The sequence below is a fragment of the Manis javanica genome, chromosome 3 (genome assembly GCF_040802235.1).
Source record: "Manis javanica isolate MJ-LG chromosome 3, MJ_LKY, whole genome shotgun sequence".
Taxonomy (NCBI): Eukaryota; Metazoa; Chordata; class Mammalia; order Pholidota; family Manidae; genus Manis; species Manis javanica.
The window spans coordinates 54,961,055-54,977,586 of record NC_133158.1 but is presented as its reverse complement, the minus strand read 5'-3'; the positions used below and the strand labels follow the sequence as shown (position 1 = coordinate 54,977,586).

The following is a 16,532-nucleotide window of genomic DNA, read 5'->3' as shown; positions in this document are numbered from 1 at the left end:
TTTGTTTAAAAAAATCCTTTTAAAAGATGTGACTACTAGAAAAATTTAAATTATATATGGGCTCACATTGTATTTCTTTGGATAATAGGGCTCTATAACTAAGCAGGTAGTAGGAGGAATAGGAACACGAGCTCTCCCAGGATTAGTGAAATTCAAAGGCTCTTCTGTAAGCACTACTTCCTCTCTTCCTATTTAGATACTTCACAATTAGCCCTTCGTGCCCTCCTCACTAAACCTCACTGATTTGACCCCCAAATTCACATGTTGAAGCCCCAATCCCCAATGTGATGTTATTTAGATAGGACCTTTATGAGGTAACTGGTCATGAGGGTGGAGTCCTCATGAAAGGGATTAGTACCCTTACAAGGGAGAATGACCTCTGTCTCTCTCTCTTTCTCTCTGCCATAGGAGGATACAGCAAGGAGGCAGTTGTCTATAAGCCAGAAAGCAGGCCCTCACCAACCCCAGATCTGTAAGAGCCTTAATCTTGGACTTCCCAGACCCAGAACTGTGAGAAATTTTTAGTCACTTCCATCTATGGTATGTATTTTTGTTACAGCAACCCAAAAGGACTAAGACACCCATAATTTACAATGCTTTTTTTTATTCTTTAAGCTCAAACCTTCAGGGAAATGAAGAGCACCAATTATGTATAAATAAATTAAAGCTAATTTGTAACTTTTTAACACATGTAAAAAATGGAGCCTTTTTAAAGTATATTAAAATTATTTACATTTCAACACAGTATACTATACATATGAGCACATAAAACTGTAAACTCTGGAACTGAAAACAAAGCACAGAATTTTCCCCAAAAAAACAGCTTAGTATCTACCTTGCTTATCTCCTCTTCATATTCTCTTCTCAATTCCCCAGGTTTACATAATAGTCGAACTGGCTGACAGTCATCAACTGTTTAAGATCAAGAAAGATAATAATATTATAGACAACGTAAGACTTTTATGGCTAGCTTCTTCTATTAAATCTAGTAATATATAAACATGTGAAACTAAAATAAATGTACAATTACTAATAGCTACAGCACTATCTTCTTTATGGAATTCCATTTTAAAAGAATGTTTTCTGGTTCAAAATGGCGTATAAATACATATGTTTAGCTCTTTCTCCAGAATCCACTAAAATAATAGTAGCAGACTTAAAAAAAGTAATCCTACAGTAGCAAGGTGATTAGGGGAAGTGTCAATCAATAAACAAGAGAGTTCAGAGTAAGTGTGGGATAGTGAATTCAAAGTTTATGATTTGTTAGATCAGGACACTTGGCTGGTAGGCATTTCTTCCTACAAATGTGTGTAAACACACATATGCACATTTGAAAGGTTATTTTTTTAAAGAAACCAAATTATACAGAGAAAGCCAGTGCAGTTAATATGAGAGGTGGAGATACAGAACAAAGCCCACTGAAATCTGGTATGAAATAATGGCCAAGCTTAACCTCACTGTTTGCCAGGCTCCAGTGACTATACATGTACACAACGTTTTTTTGAAGTCTCAGTTTTAAATATGAAAGCAAAACCAAGGACCACCAGATGTTTGGAACAAATCTACAGGATTAAGGAGAAACACTAAGGGGATTAAAGATGGCGGCATGAGAGGTGAGACAGAGACCTCCTCCTAAAACCATATTATAATACAAAAATATTATTAATACAACTAATCCAGAAAGAGCAATGGGAAAGAAGGCTGCACCAGACAGCATACACCAGGAGAAAAGACCAGACCATATGGAACAGGGTAAGGTACCAAAGCTACAACCCACCAGGACCCAAGCCCTTCCCCCACCCCACCTCACCAGCGGGAGGAAGAGAAACAGAGCAGGCAGGGAATGGAGGCCTGGAACTGCTGAAGACCTAGCTCTGGAGATCTCCTCTGGGAGCATGGTGTCCTGGTGATTAGTGGGGTTGGAAAGCTAAGACAGGCGGGATACTTGCAGAGACTGAGTTCCAGTTGCTTGTGGAAAACAGATGCATATCTGCCTGATCTGGGTGGGCGGTATGAGACTTCCTAAAAGCGAGAAGGCTGCTAAAGGGGCAAGGATTGCATAGAGGGTACTGCTCAGGAGAAAGGACAGGTAGACAAAATTGGCTGGGTGCACTCTGCCCAGCAGGCTGGGAACTTTCACAGGCTTCAAGCACTCCATCCCCCTGGCTGGCTATGCAGCACCAAGGCCTCCCACTGTGATATGCAGCCTGCTGCACCTTCCTCCTGGCCAGCCCATTCCTGGTTCGCAAACCAGCAAACCCTCCCGTGGCAACAGGCAGGACAGAGGGAGGCCCCGCCTACAACAGCTATAAACACAAAGCATAGAAGGTTACACCTGTGTTTGGCACAGTGGTTCTGGCAGTGGAGACAGGCATAGCAGTTAGGAAGGAGGAAACAGCTCTTTCCTCCCCACAGGCTGCAGAACCACTCCTGTGCGACCTCCAACATCGCTCCAGGGGCTGAGCAGCTCCAGGAAGTAGAGCTTCTGGGCCCTAGAGGGCGCCATATACAAATATGAAATGTCAAAGGAACCTGGTTCAAAGCAAAATCCTCAAGAACAGAAAAAGGGTGGAGTGAGACTAAACTAATCAATCTTCCTGAAAGAGATTTCAAAATAACAATCATAAGTATGCTCATGGAAGCACAGAAAAATATTCAAGAACTCAGGAACGATTTTATGATGGGGATCCAATCATTGAGTAATACAATGGAGGGTATTAAAAGCAGATTAGATACAGTGGAGGAGATGACAAATGAAATAGAAATTAGAGAAGAGGAATACAAAGAAGTTGATGCACAGAGAGAAAAAAGGATCTCTAGGAATGAAAGAATACTGAGAGAACTGTGTGACTGATCCAAACAGAACAATGTTCATATTACATGGGTACCAGAAGAAGAAGAGAGAGAAAGGGGGATAGAAAGTGTCTTTGAGGAAGTAATTGTTGAAAACTCCCCCAATCTGGAGAAGGAGATAGTCTCTCAGGCCATGAAGGTGCACAGATCTCCCAACACAAGGGACCCAAGGAGGATAACACCAAGACATATAATAATTACAATAGCAAAGATCAAGGATAAAGACAGACAGTTAAAAGCCCCCAGAGAGATAAAAAAAAATTCACATACAAAGGCAAACCCATCAGGCTATCATCAGACTTCTCAGCAGAAACCTTACAGGCCAGAAGGGAGTGGCATGATATATTTAATGCAATGAAGCAGAAGGGCCTCAAACCAAGAATACTCTGTCCAGCAAGATTATCATTTAAATTTGAAGGAGGGATTGAACAATTTCCAGATAAGCAAAAGCAGAAAGAATTTACCTCCCACAAAGCATCTCTACAGTGTATTTTGGAAGGACTGCTATAGATGGAAGTGTTCCTAAGGTTAAAAAACTGTCACCAGAGGTAATAAAAAGGGATAGACAAAGAGTACAGAATATAATACCCAATATATAAGAATGGATAAGAAAAAAAGGAGAGGAAATAAAATAACCTTTAGATTGTGTTTGTAATAGCATACTATGTGAGTTAAGTTAGACTCTTAGATAGTAAGAAAGTTACCTTTGAAGTAAGAAAGTTACTTTTGAACTTTTGGTAACCATAAGTCTAAAGCCTGCAATGGCAATAAGTACATACCTATTGATAATCACCCTAAAGGTAAATGATCTGAAAGCACCAATCAAAAAACAATGAGTCACTGAATGGATAAAAAAACAAGACCCAACTACATGCTGCCTGTGACAGACTCACCTCAAGCCCAAAGAGATACACAGACTAAACATGAAGGGATGGAAAAAGGTATTTCATGCAATTAATATGGAGAAAAATTGCAGTACTTGTATCAGACAAAATAGACCTCAAAACAAAGAAACTCACAAGAGACAATGACGGACATTACATAAAGGGATCAATCCAACAAGAGGACATGACCATTATAATTAACTATGCACCCAACACAAGAGCACCTACATATGTGAAATAAATACTAAAAGAATTAAAAGGGGAAGTAGAATGCAATGCAATCATTCTAGGAGACTTCAACACTCCACTCACTCCAAAGGACAGATCAACCAGACAGAAAATAAGGAGACAGAGGCACTGAACAACACATTAAAACAGACAGACCTAACTGACATCTACAGAACACTCCACCCAAAAGCAGCAGGATACAGATTCTTCTCAGGTGCACATGGAACATTTTCAAAAATAGATCATACACTAGGCCACAAAAAATGCCTCAGTAAATTAAAAAAGATTAAAATTGTACCAACCAGCTTCTCAGACCACAAAGGTATGAAACTAGAAAAAAATTACGCAAAGAAAATGAAAAAGCCCACAAATGCATGGAGGCTTAACAACATGCTCCTAAATAATCAATGGATCAATGACCGAATAAAAACACAGAATCTGTGGGACGCAGTGAAGGCCATGCTAAGAGGGAAGAATACTACAATACAAGCCTACCTCAGGAAAGAACAATCCCATATGAAAAGTCTAAACTCTCAATTAACGAAACTAGAAAAAGAACAAATGAGGCCCCAAATCAGTAGAAGGACGGGCATAATAGAGATTGGAGCGGAAACAAATAAAATAGAGAAGAATAAAACAATAGAAAGAATAAATGAAAGTAGGACCTGGTTCTTCGAGAAAATAAACAAAATAGATAAATCCCTAGCCAGACTTATCAAGAAAAAAAGAGAGTTTACACACATAAACAGAATCAGAAATGAGAAAGGAAAAATCATGATGGACACCACAGAAATACAAAGAATTATTAGAGAATTTGCTCTAATAATTATATGCTAACAAACTGGATAACCTAGAAGAAATGGACAACTTTCTAGAAAAATACAACCTTCCAAGACTGACACAGAAAGAAACAGAAAATCTGAACAGACCAATTACCAGCAATGAAATTGAACTGGTAATCAAAAAACGACCTAAGAAAAAAACCCCTGGACAAGACTCACTGCTGAATTTTATCAAACGTTTAGTGAAGACCTAATACCCATACTCCTTAAAGTTTTCCAAAGAGTAGAAGAAGAGGGAATACTTCCAAACTCATTCTATGAACCCAGCATCACTCTAATATCAAAACCAGGCAAAGAGAACAGAAAAAAAAGAAAATTACAGACCAATATCCCTGATGAAAATAGATATAAAAATACTCAACAAAATATTAGCAAACTGAATTCAAAAATATATAAAAAAGATCATCCATATCATGATCAAGTGGGAATCATCACGGGGATGCAAGGATGGTACATTAGAAAACCCATCAACATCATCCACTACATCAACAAAAAGAAGGACAAAAACCACATGATCATCTCCATAGACACTGAAAAAGCATTTGACAAAATTCAACATACATTCATGATAAATACTCTCAACAAAATGGGTATAGAGGGCAAGAATCTCAACATAATAAAGGCCATACATGACAAACCCACAGCCAACATTATACTTAGCGAGAAGCTGAAAGCTTTTCCTTTAAGATCGGGAACAAGACAAGGATGCCCACTCTCCCCACCTCTATTCAACATAGTACTGGAGGTTCTAGCCACGACCATCAGACAACACAAAGAAATAAAAGGCATCCAGATTGGCTAGGAAAAAGTTAGACTGTCCCTGTTTGCAGATGACATGATATTGTACATAAAAAACCCCTAAAGAATCCACTCCAAAACTACTAGATCTAGTATCTGAATTCAGCAAAGTTGCAGGATACAAAACTAATACACAGAAATCTGTTGTATTCCTATACACTAACAATGAACTAGCAGAGAGAGAAATCAGAAAAACAATTTCCATTTACAGTTGCATCAAAAAGAATAAAATACCTAGGAATAAATCTAACCAAGAAAGTGAAAGACCTGTACCCTGAAAACTATAACACACTCATGAGAGAAATTAAAGAAGATACCAATAAATGGAAACACATCCTGTGCTCATGGATAGGAAGAATTAATATTGTTAAAATGGCCATCCTCGGAAGATGACTGGTTAGCCAGAGACGGGTAAGATTCCTCAAGGGAGGAACAACCTAAGACAGGCACAGTTGCAGGGGAGCCATCAGGTGAGAAATTGGGGATCAACAGAGGTGAGGCTTAGAACCTCAACCCCCCTGTTTTGAGAGAAATCTTCTGCATCTGTGGATATATTATTGCCCTTGTCTAGCTTGGATTAACACTTCGTCTACAGGCACACACCTGATCATCTACATTTGCTCTCTTACAACACTAAACTATGTTTTCTACCTTTATCTTGCATCTACCTACCACTTCAGCATTTTATTAAAAGTAATAATAATAACAATAATAAGGGAGAAATGTGGGATTCACATATAAATCAAGTATAAAAATCAAACGAATAATCATATCTGAATTGATTGTTTATAGTTCATGATGCGTGATCAAAACTGAAAGTTTCTGTGATATGACTGCCCTTGCACTGTTCACCATGTAAGAACTTATTCACTATGTAAGACCTTGTTCACCATGTAAGAACTTGTTTGTTATGCTTCAGAAGATTGGAAACTGTTGAGATATAGGCTTGGGGTTGATTAATGACTGTGCATTGAGTCCCCTATACAGAATTTTATTGTTAACAACCATTTGATCAATAAATGAGAGATGCCCTCTCCAAAAAAATAAATAAATAAAATAAAATAAAATGGCCATCCTGCCTAAAGCAATCTACAGATTCAATGCAATTTCAATCAAAATACCAACAGCACTTCAACAAACTAGAGAAAATCTAAAATTCATATGGAATCACAAAAGACTTCAAATACCCAAAGCAATCCTTAGAAGGAAGAATAAAGCGGGGCAGATTATGCTCCCCAACTTCAAGCTCTACTACAAAGCCATAGTAATCAAGACAATTTGGTACTGGCAAAAAAACAGACCCATAGACCAGTGGAACAGACTAGAGAGCCCTGATATAAACCCAACCGTATATGGTCAATTAATATATGATAAAGGAGCCATGGATATACAATGGGGAAATGACAGCCTCTTCAACAGCTGGTGTTGGCAAAACTGGACAGCTACATGCAAGAGAATGTAACTGGATTACTGTTTAATCCCATACACAAAAGTAAACTCGAAATGGATCAGAACTGAATGTGTCGTGAAACCATAAAACTCTTAGAAGACAACATAGGCAAAAGTCTCCTGAATATAAGCATGAACAACTTCTTCCTGAACGCATCTCCTCAAGCAAGGGAAACAAAAGCAAAAACGAACTCATGTGACCACATCAAATTAAAACGCTTCTGTATGGCAAAGGACACCATAGCAGAACAAAAGGCACCCTACAGTATGGGAGAATATATTTGTAAGTGACATCTAAAATATATAAAGAACTCTGATGCCTAAACACCCAAAAAGCAAATGGGCAGAGGATATGAAGAGACAGTTTTCCAAAGAAGAAATTCAGATGGCCAACAGACACATGAAAAGATGCTCCACATCCTAATTATCAGGGAAATGCAAATTAAAACCACAATGAGATATCGCCTCACACCAGTTAGGATGGCCAACATAGAAAAGACTAAGAACAACAAATGCTGGCGAGGATGCGGAGAAAGTGGAACCCTCCTACACTGCTGCTGCGAATGTAAACCAGTTCAACCATTACAGAAAGCAGTATGGAGGTTCCTCAAAAAACTAAAAATAGAAATACCATTTGACCCCGGAGTTCCACTCCTTGGAATTTACCCAAAGAATACAACTTCTCAGATTCAAGAAGACATATGCACCCCTATGTTTATTGCAGCACTTTTTACAATGGCCAAGATAGGGAAGCAACCTAAGTGTCCATCAGTAGATGAATGGATAAAGAAGATGTGGTACATATACACAATGGAATACTATTTGGCCATAAGAAAGAAACAAATCCTACCATTTGCAACAGCATGGATGGAGCTGGAGGACATTATGCTCAGTGAAATAAGTCAGGCGGAGAAAGACAAGTGCGAACTGATTTCCCTCATTTGTGGAGTATAACAATGAAGCAAAACTGAAGGAACAAAATAGTGGCAGACTCACACTCTAAGAAGGGACTAATGATTACCAAAGGGGAGGAGTGGGGGAGGGTGGGTGGGGAGGGAGGGAGAAGGGGATTGAGAGGTATTATGTTTAGTACACATGGTGTGGGGGATCACGGGGAGAACAGTGTAGCACTGAGAAGGCAAATAGTAAATCTGTGGCATCTTACTACACTGATGGACAGTCCCTGCATTGGGGTATGGGTGGGGACTTGATAATATGGGTAAATGTAGTAACCACATTGCTTTTTTCATGTGAAACCTTCATATGAGTGTATATCAATAATACCTTAATAAAAAATTAAGAAAAAATAGTTAAAATGGTAAATTTTATGTATATTTTACTACACACATAAAGCTCTAAAAAGTACCTCCCATTACATATTATATATAATAAAAAATAGCTAACATAATTTACAAAATAATAAACTTACTATATTAGTTTCAAAACATGAAATTAATCAAAACTCAATTAAGAATGTGTGGTACTGACACAAATATCAAGAGATTTAAAAAATAGAAAGACTAAAAACAGCCCTGGAATATAGGCATTTGATTAGGGAAACAGCATAAAATGAAGACGTATCATTCACCAAGCAGTGTGGTTATAATTGGCAATCCCTGAGGGAAAGAAACTAAGATGCCTGCCTCATACAACATTCAAATTGTAGGCGAATTAAAAATTGTTTTTACAGAAACAAACTGCCAATGACTGAAAGGAAAGTATGGGAGAGAAATTCAAAATCTTAAAACAGGATGGATTTCCTGAATAACAGAAGCAATCCAAACAATCAAAACCTCTATATGGTAGAAAAGATCATAAAGTTAAAAACAAACAACAATCTGGGAGAAGTTATTTACAAGCACATAAATTAATAGAGAATGAATGTCCAGAATATAACAAGAACTTCTACAGATTAAGAAAATCACACTAAGATAATGGGCAGAGGAAAGGAACTGGAGATTTATAGGAGATACTTAAGTATAGTAGGATGAGAATTTTTTAAAAACATGGAACTACTAAAAATCTTAAAGTTTACTTATTGTACACAAGGTAAATCTAAACTAAGATTAATTACTTTTTCAGCCAAAGACACAACAAATTAAAATTGTCTTAAAATACTTCCAATATCTAGGTGCAATAATTATTTGCTCTTCTTAAACAATTTCTAAGTGTATGAAGAATTTGAACAACATCAGTCTTGTAGACTAAATATGACTATGACAGTAAACTTCCTCCAACTGTTGGAAACAATTCTCAACACTGCTCAATTTTGGTCAACTCTAAAGTTTCTGTTAGGGATTGAGTTTATTCTCTTGGTTCTTGTCCCTGCTGCAACAAATAATTGAAAGGCAGAAACACAGTAGCAAAGCAGAATGAAAATTTTGTTTGAATACACTCCAAGTTTTATTTGAATACACTCCAAGGGAGGAGCATGCTAGAGTCAAGGTAGACAAAGGCAAGAAAGGGAAGCTTATTTAACTCCTGCTCAGCATTGGGCAAATCCCTTGCCAACTTCTAAAGCCAGGGTTATCTGGCATCCAGTGTCTGCTTGAATCTGGACAATATGGGAACTAAGTGCTTACCATCCCAGGACTTGGGGGAGCCACAGAGAGCACTGAATGGAGTGAGACTATGTTCTGAGAACTTCCCAAAGCAAAGAAAGGAGATTTTCAGGCAGGCTACTAAAAAGCATTACTGTACAGTTACAGTCCTGTCTGGGTCACTCAGGCAACGGGAACTTGCAAGCCCAAATCAGAGCTCTTAGTAGACCCTCCCTACTTATCTGGAGTAGAACAGAGAAGAAAGGGGACTACAGGCAACCTCAGAGAGGAGGTGCACTTAAGGGTTTAGGGTCTGGGGTTCATAGAGCCTTTTTGGGTAGGAGTTAGCATAAGGCATGATGTATACAGGTGATTCATAATTCCTTTGAAGTTTTGCCTTAAGAATAAGGTTATTTAGGTGACTGTGTTAGACTGGACTTCAGCATTTGTTGTCCACATAGGTTTACTTACACTTCAGAGGTCTGTCTCCTGCCCTGGTTACAGAGTTACTTAATTAAGTGACTGGAAGAAGAGGAAGAACAGCATATAGGTTAAGTTAAAGAATAAGCTGGGTCTTTTTCACAGGCTAAACAGATTTTACAATGGCGAGATCTAATTGGTACAATGAAGACATGGACTGCACTCAGATGATTTCTTTATCTAGGGAATATCTGGACATTCCAAGTTGTTCCTAGCCTTTGGAACTTCAACTAATTAACCTATTAACTCTTGTGTGTCCTTTTTGGCTCTCCAGTTTTATCTGGTTTAACTTTCTGAGCCCCTTTAGTGGGCTATACTGGCTTTATTCTTTCCCCACCCTAATCATGTCTGTTTTTCTGCCTAACATTCCCACTGTACTTAATACTGCTTTTTTTTTTTTACCATAGGTGTTCTTCCGCAGCAGCCAGGATTCACTAAAAGTTTATTCCCATTAAATAAATAGATAAATAGATAAAGTTTATTCTCACACTTTTAATTTTATTCTGAAGGATAAATCCAAGTTAAAGAATTGAATGTCCAATACTGAACTAAAAGTGAAAATAGAACCTAACTTGAACAAATAAAATTATTCTTCCATCACTCAACTTGACTCTACCTGCATCTTCATGGAAATAAACAGTTTTCTTCTCCCAGTTACATTTGCTCAGCAGCACCAAGATCCCTCTGAAACCTGTAGAGGAATCCTCCTTCACTCTTCCTAGCTTCTAGTTTTGGTGTTCCTTGGCTGTCTTCACATAATGTTCTCACTGTGTATCTTTATACCATCTTCCTTCAGTGTGTGTCTCTATGTCCAAATTTCCCCCATACAAGCAATCATAATGAATTAGTGATTAACTTGATTACCTCAATAAACGTCCTATTTCCAAGAAAGGTCACATTCTGAAAAGTATTCGGGGTCAGGACTCCAACATATCTTTTTGGGGAGACACAATTTAACATGTAACAATGTATAGTATGTCCTCACTACATTGTACACACATTACTGAGAGAAATTAAAGAAGACCTAAGTAAATGGAGATAGATAGTATTTTCACTGGTGTGAGGTCTCTATATTGCTAAGATGTCAATTCTCCCCAGACTGATCTATGGTTTCAACACAACCCCACATTTCTACCAGACTTTCAGTAGAAATAGACAGGTTGATTAAAACATTTATATGGAAATAGAAAGGACCTAGAATAAATACCAAAACCAACATGAAAAATAAAATTGGAAAACTATCACTATGTGCCTTCAAGACTTACTATAAAACTACAGTAATCAAGAGTGTGATTTTAACAATGGAATCAACAAATCAGTGAGAATAGAACAGATCCATACTAACAAGAAAAACCTTTTTAACAAAGGTGCAGGAATAAATGATATCCATATAGGAAAAAATTAACCCTAATTCCTTTCTCACACACCATTAAAAAATCAACTTGAAATGGACCACAGATCTAAACATAAAAGCTGAAACAATACAGCTTTTAGAAAAAAACAGCTAAGTTATATTCCTATGGGATAAGTAAAGCTTCTTAGATAGGACACAGAAAGTAATAACTGTAAAAGTTTATGAAGTAGACTTCATGAAAATGAAAAATTTCAGTTCATCAAAAGACACCATTAAGAAAATAAGTAGCAAGCCACAGACTATAAGAAATTATTCACAAAACATATCTGGTAAAGTACTGCTATCCAAGAACTACTACAAGGATAAACAACTCAAGGGGCAAAAGACTGAAACAGATAATTCACAATGGAAGATGCACAAATGGCCAGTAAACAATAAAAAAAGACTCAACTTCATTAGTCGCCTGGAAAATGGAAATCAAAATTATGATGAGATACTATAATAAACCCATCAGAACAGTTAAAATTAAAAAGATAGCACCTAATGTTGGTGAGGATGTTGTAAGTGAACTGAATGTGTCCTTCAAAATTTGGTTGAAAATCTACTTCAATATGAGGTGGGATCTCGGGAAGTAATTAGGTCATGAGGGTAGAGCCCTCATAATTGGGATTAGTTCCCTTATAAAAGACCAGAGAGCTATAAGTAGCTCTACACCATGTGAGGATATAACCAGGAGGAGGCCCAACAAGAGACCAGGCTGGCCAGCACATCTGATCTTTAGATTTCTCCCAGACTCCAGAACTGTGGGACATAAATTACTATTGTTTAAGCCCAGTCTAAGGTATACCTTGTTTTATTGCACTTTATAGATAACTGTTTTTTTACAAATTGGAGGTTTGTGGCAACCCTGCGTTGTTTATCAGCACCATTTTCCCAACAGCATTTGCTCACTTCATATCTCTGTGTCACATTTTAGTACTACTCACAACATTCCAAACTATTTTTTTTTTGAGTTAAGCTTAGTGAGGAAGGCACATCAAAAGCTGAGACAGGCTGAAAGCCAGTAGACTTGTGATTTGTACACTTTCATAGGTATTTTATACTTCAGTAAAATTTACATGAAACACAGTGAGGAGGAACAACTTTCAGAATGGTAGAGTGAGGAGATCTGCAAACCTATTTTTCAACAAAACCACCATCACTGTAGAAAGGTATAAAAAACTGGTTCCCTGGAAATTGCCCTTTGGAGTATATACAGCAAATGCAGTATTTCACCCACAAAATCTACTAAAAAGCGGCACTTGGGCCACAATTTGTTCCCTACCACCCAGCTAAACCAAAGGAAAGCTCCACTCCAAGTGAGCATGGCCAAGACAGGGATTCCCGTTTCCTCAGCTCCCAATCAAGAATTACAGCATCCCTCCGGGAAGAGCAGACTGTCAGCATTTCTTATCCCTTCCAGTCCAGTGTTGCAGAGGCACCATAGGTGAGTGGAGCTGACAGTCTGTGGGCTTCCTTCCTCAATCCATTTCCCACTCATAGAATGGAAGTCTTACCCCAGGCACAGCAGGCAAAAAATGTGAGGTGGCCCATCACCCTCATCACAGCTCACTCTTAAGGCAAAGGTTTTAGGAGAGGCAAGCCAATAAGACCAGAGGTTACCATGCCTGCCCACCAATCTGCTCATAAAGAGAAAAAGGAAGCCATTGTCTCTGCCTGTAGCTCCAGAGATTTTGCCCAGGGAAAGAGGCAGGCCCTAAGAACTGAAGGCTTCAAAGAAACTGACTTATTTAGAAAAGAATGTGGAGAAGTTCTAGCATAAGGGCACTCTTGAACACAATGGCAATTTTAGTGGTAAGTACTTAAGAGGAGGCTAGTGGGTGATGTCAGCAAAATGGCAGAGAAGGCAGCTCCAAGCTCTAACTTCTCCACAGAAACTATCAGAGTCAACATTGTCAGAACTCGGGAAAATAATCAAAGGTTTACAGAAACAAGAAAATGATGAATCAAGAAAAAGACCAGGAGGAGAAAGACAAATGCCATATGGTTTCACTTCTATGTGGAATCAAAAACAAACAAAAAGCACAAAACACCAGTAGACTCACAGATACTGAGAATGACTTGGTGGTTACCATGGGTGAGGGGTTGGGGCAAGGGAACGGGGACAGAGAGGCATAAAAACTTCAATCATAATATAAGTTATTCACAGGGATGGAAGTGCAGCATGGAGAATATAGTCACGGGTTCTGTAACTTCTTCCTATGTTGACAGATAGCAACTGTACTAGTTAAGGTGAGGATTTGATAATGTGTGTAATTGTTCAATTACTATGTTGTATACGTGATAATACTGTATGTCAACTATACTTGAGTAAAAAAATGAATTAAAAAGAAAAAGGCAACTTCAAAACAGTTAAGAACGTTTTGTGGTATTTGTGCTTGCTTTTACTCTACCTCCTCCTCAGTCTTAAACAGGGAAACCCATGTTCTCAGAGGGGGACACCGGCCCCTGGTTCTAGAGGGAGCAGAACAGACCCAGAGTAAGGCACATTCTCAGAAAATACCCAAGAAGACCCAAAGCTTTCACCTTGGGCTGATCCACAGGCTAGGTGCAAGCCTGGATAAGTGCTGAAGGACAGCCTTGGCACAGAACCAAAGTGCCATGACAGAAAGGTAGTTTCTTGTTTTGTTTCTTTTTGCTATTGTTTTTCAGCTCCTGACATTCAAGGAAATCTGTCAAAACACTAACTCTACACAAGGTAAGGCACAGAGCCTCAGTGACCACACACAAGAAGGAACACAGTTTTTGCAAAAAAAAAAAAAGGTTGGGAAAGTCAGTAAACAAATTACATTACAGCCTTCAAAAAAAAAAGGTTCTTTCCCAAAGAAAGGGAAGAATCTGATTTCCAGGGTTCCCACATTAAAATATTCAAATGTTCAATTTTCCCCCAAAACAACAAGGCACACAAAGAAACAAGAAAGCATGGACAATTCAAAGGAACAAAATAAATGAATAGAAACAATCCCTGAGGAAGTCCAGACATCAGACTTAGTAGACAAAAACTTTAAAATAGCAATGTCTTATGAACAAATGATACTGGGAAAACTGAATATCCACATGAAAAGAATGAAGTTGGATCCTTATCTTACACTATATACAAAAATTAATACAATCAATTAAAGACTTAAATACAAGACCTGAAATTATAAAGCTGTTGGAAGAAAATAGGGAAAAATCTTATGCCATTGGATTAAGCAGTGATTTCTTAGACATGACACCAAAAAGCATAAGCAATAAAAGCAAAGAGACAAATGGAACAAATTCTGACACCTGCTACACGTCGATGAATCTTGAAGACATAATGGTAAGTGTAATAAGCGAGAGACAAAAGGACAAATACATATTATGATTCTGCTTATATGACTTATCTAAAGGAGTCAAATTTATAGAGACAGAAAATAGAATGGTGATTGCCACGGACTGGAGGGAGAAGGAACTGAGCAGTTATTATTTAATGGGCATAGAGTTTCAGTTTGGGAAGATCAAAGAGTTCTGTAGATGATGGATGGTTGCACACTGACGTAATGTACTTAATGCCATTGAATTGTATGCTTAAAGTGGTTGAAACAGTAAATTTTGTTACGTATACTTTACCACAATAAAAAAACTACACTCCAAGATACCATTTCACACCTACTAGGATAGCTATATTTAAAAACAAAACAGAAAATAACAAGAATTGGTGAGGATATGGAGAAAGTGGAACCTTTATATAATGCTGGTGGGAATGTAAAATGGTGTGGCCTTGTAGAAAAGTTTGGCAGGTTCTCAAAAAGCTAAACATAGAATTATCACACGATTCGGCAATTCCTGGGTACATATATAAAAGAACTGAAAACACATTCAAACAAATAATTGAAAGCTGAATGCTCATCATCATCATTATTCAAAGAGCAAAAGGGTGGAAGCAACCCAAGTCAATTAATGGATAAAGGATTAAACAAAATATAATACATCCAAAAGAGGATCAGCCTAAAAGGAAATGAAGTACTGATACATGCTACAAGCATGTATAAAACTTGGAAACATGCTGAGTGAAAGAAGGCAGACAACACAAAAGATCACATACTGTATGAATACATTATGTGAGATATCTATAACAAGTAAATTCATACGGACAAAGTAGATTAGAAACTTGGGAACATGCTTAATGGTTAAAGAATTTGGGATGATGAAAACGTTGTGGAAATAGTAGTGATGGCCACACCACTCTGTACATGTAATTAATGCCACTGAAATGTACTCTTCAAAAAGGTTAAAATGGGAAATTCTATGAGTTTTGAAAAAAAAAAGTTAAATACCAAAACCATTGAATCATACTTTAAATATATCAACTGTATGCAATATTTCAATAAAACACTTAATAAAATGTAACTACTGTTAAAAAAATAAAATGGCAAGTTTTGTAATACACATATACAATAAAAAAATTTTTTTTAAAAAGGCCAGCACACCAGAGCAGTTACCACATTCAAAGCACTCACAAGAAATACTGAATGGCTTACTGATCAAGCTGCTAGGATCAAGAGTTCAGTTCTGGGCAGACTGATCAATAACTCACCACAGTGGAGAACTTTAAATAAAAATGACTGAATTAGTCCTAGGAGCCAAGATGGTGGCGGGAGTAGGGCTGCAGAAATCTCCTCCCAAAACCACATATATATTTGAAAATACAACAAATACAACTACTCCTAAAAGAGACACCAGAAGATACAGTACAACAGCCAGGCTACATCTACACGTGTGAGAACCCAGCGCCTCACGAACGGGGTAAGATATAAGCCATGGCCTGGCAGGCCCCGAGTGCATCCCCCACTCAACCTCCCCAGCGGAAGGAGAGGAGTTGGAGCAGGGAGGGAGAGGGAGCCCAGGACTGCTAAACACCCAGCCCTAGCCATCTGCACTGGGAGTGCAGACACACAGTGCATGGCGTGCTGGAGACTAGGGAAACGGAACAGTAAAACCTGTGAGCGGGTTCCCAGAGCCAGCACCCCTGGAACAAAAGAAAAGCAAGTGCTTTCTGAAAGTCTTAAAGGGACAGGAG

At 38.1% G+C, this 16,532-nt stretch overlaps 1 protein-coding gene across 5 annotated transcripts in view; it reads right to left on the bottom strand.

Moving 5' to 3' along the window:
* Nucleotides 1-16,532, bottom strand: part of RNF168 (ring finger protein 168) — a 96,312-nt gene that overhangs the window by 69,721 nt on the left and 10,059 nt on the right. For 4 of the 5 annotated variants that reach the window (XM_037013172.2, XM_073231444.1, XM_037013171.2 and 1 more), the window contains exon 2: nt 836-912. The exons of the other annotated variant lie outside the window; for it this stretch is intronic. In XM_037013172.2, coding sequence (XP_036869067.1) covers nt 836-912 — 77 coding nt within the window. The remainder of the gene's footprint in view (nt 1-835; nt 913-16,532) is intronic. 5 annotated transcript variants of the gene reach the window in all.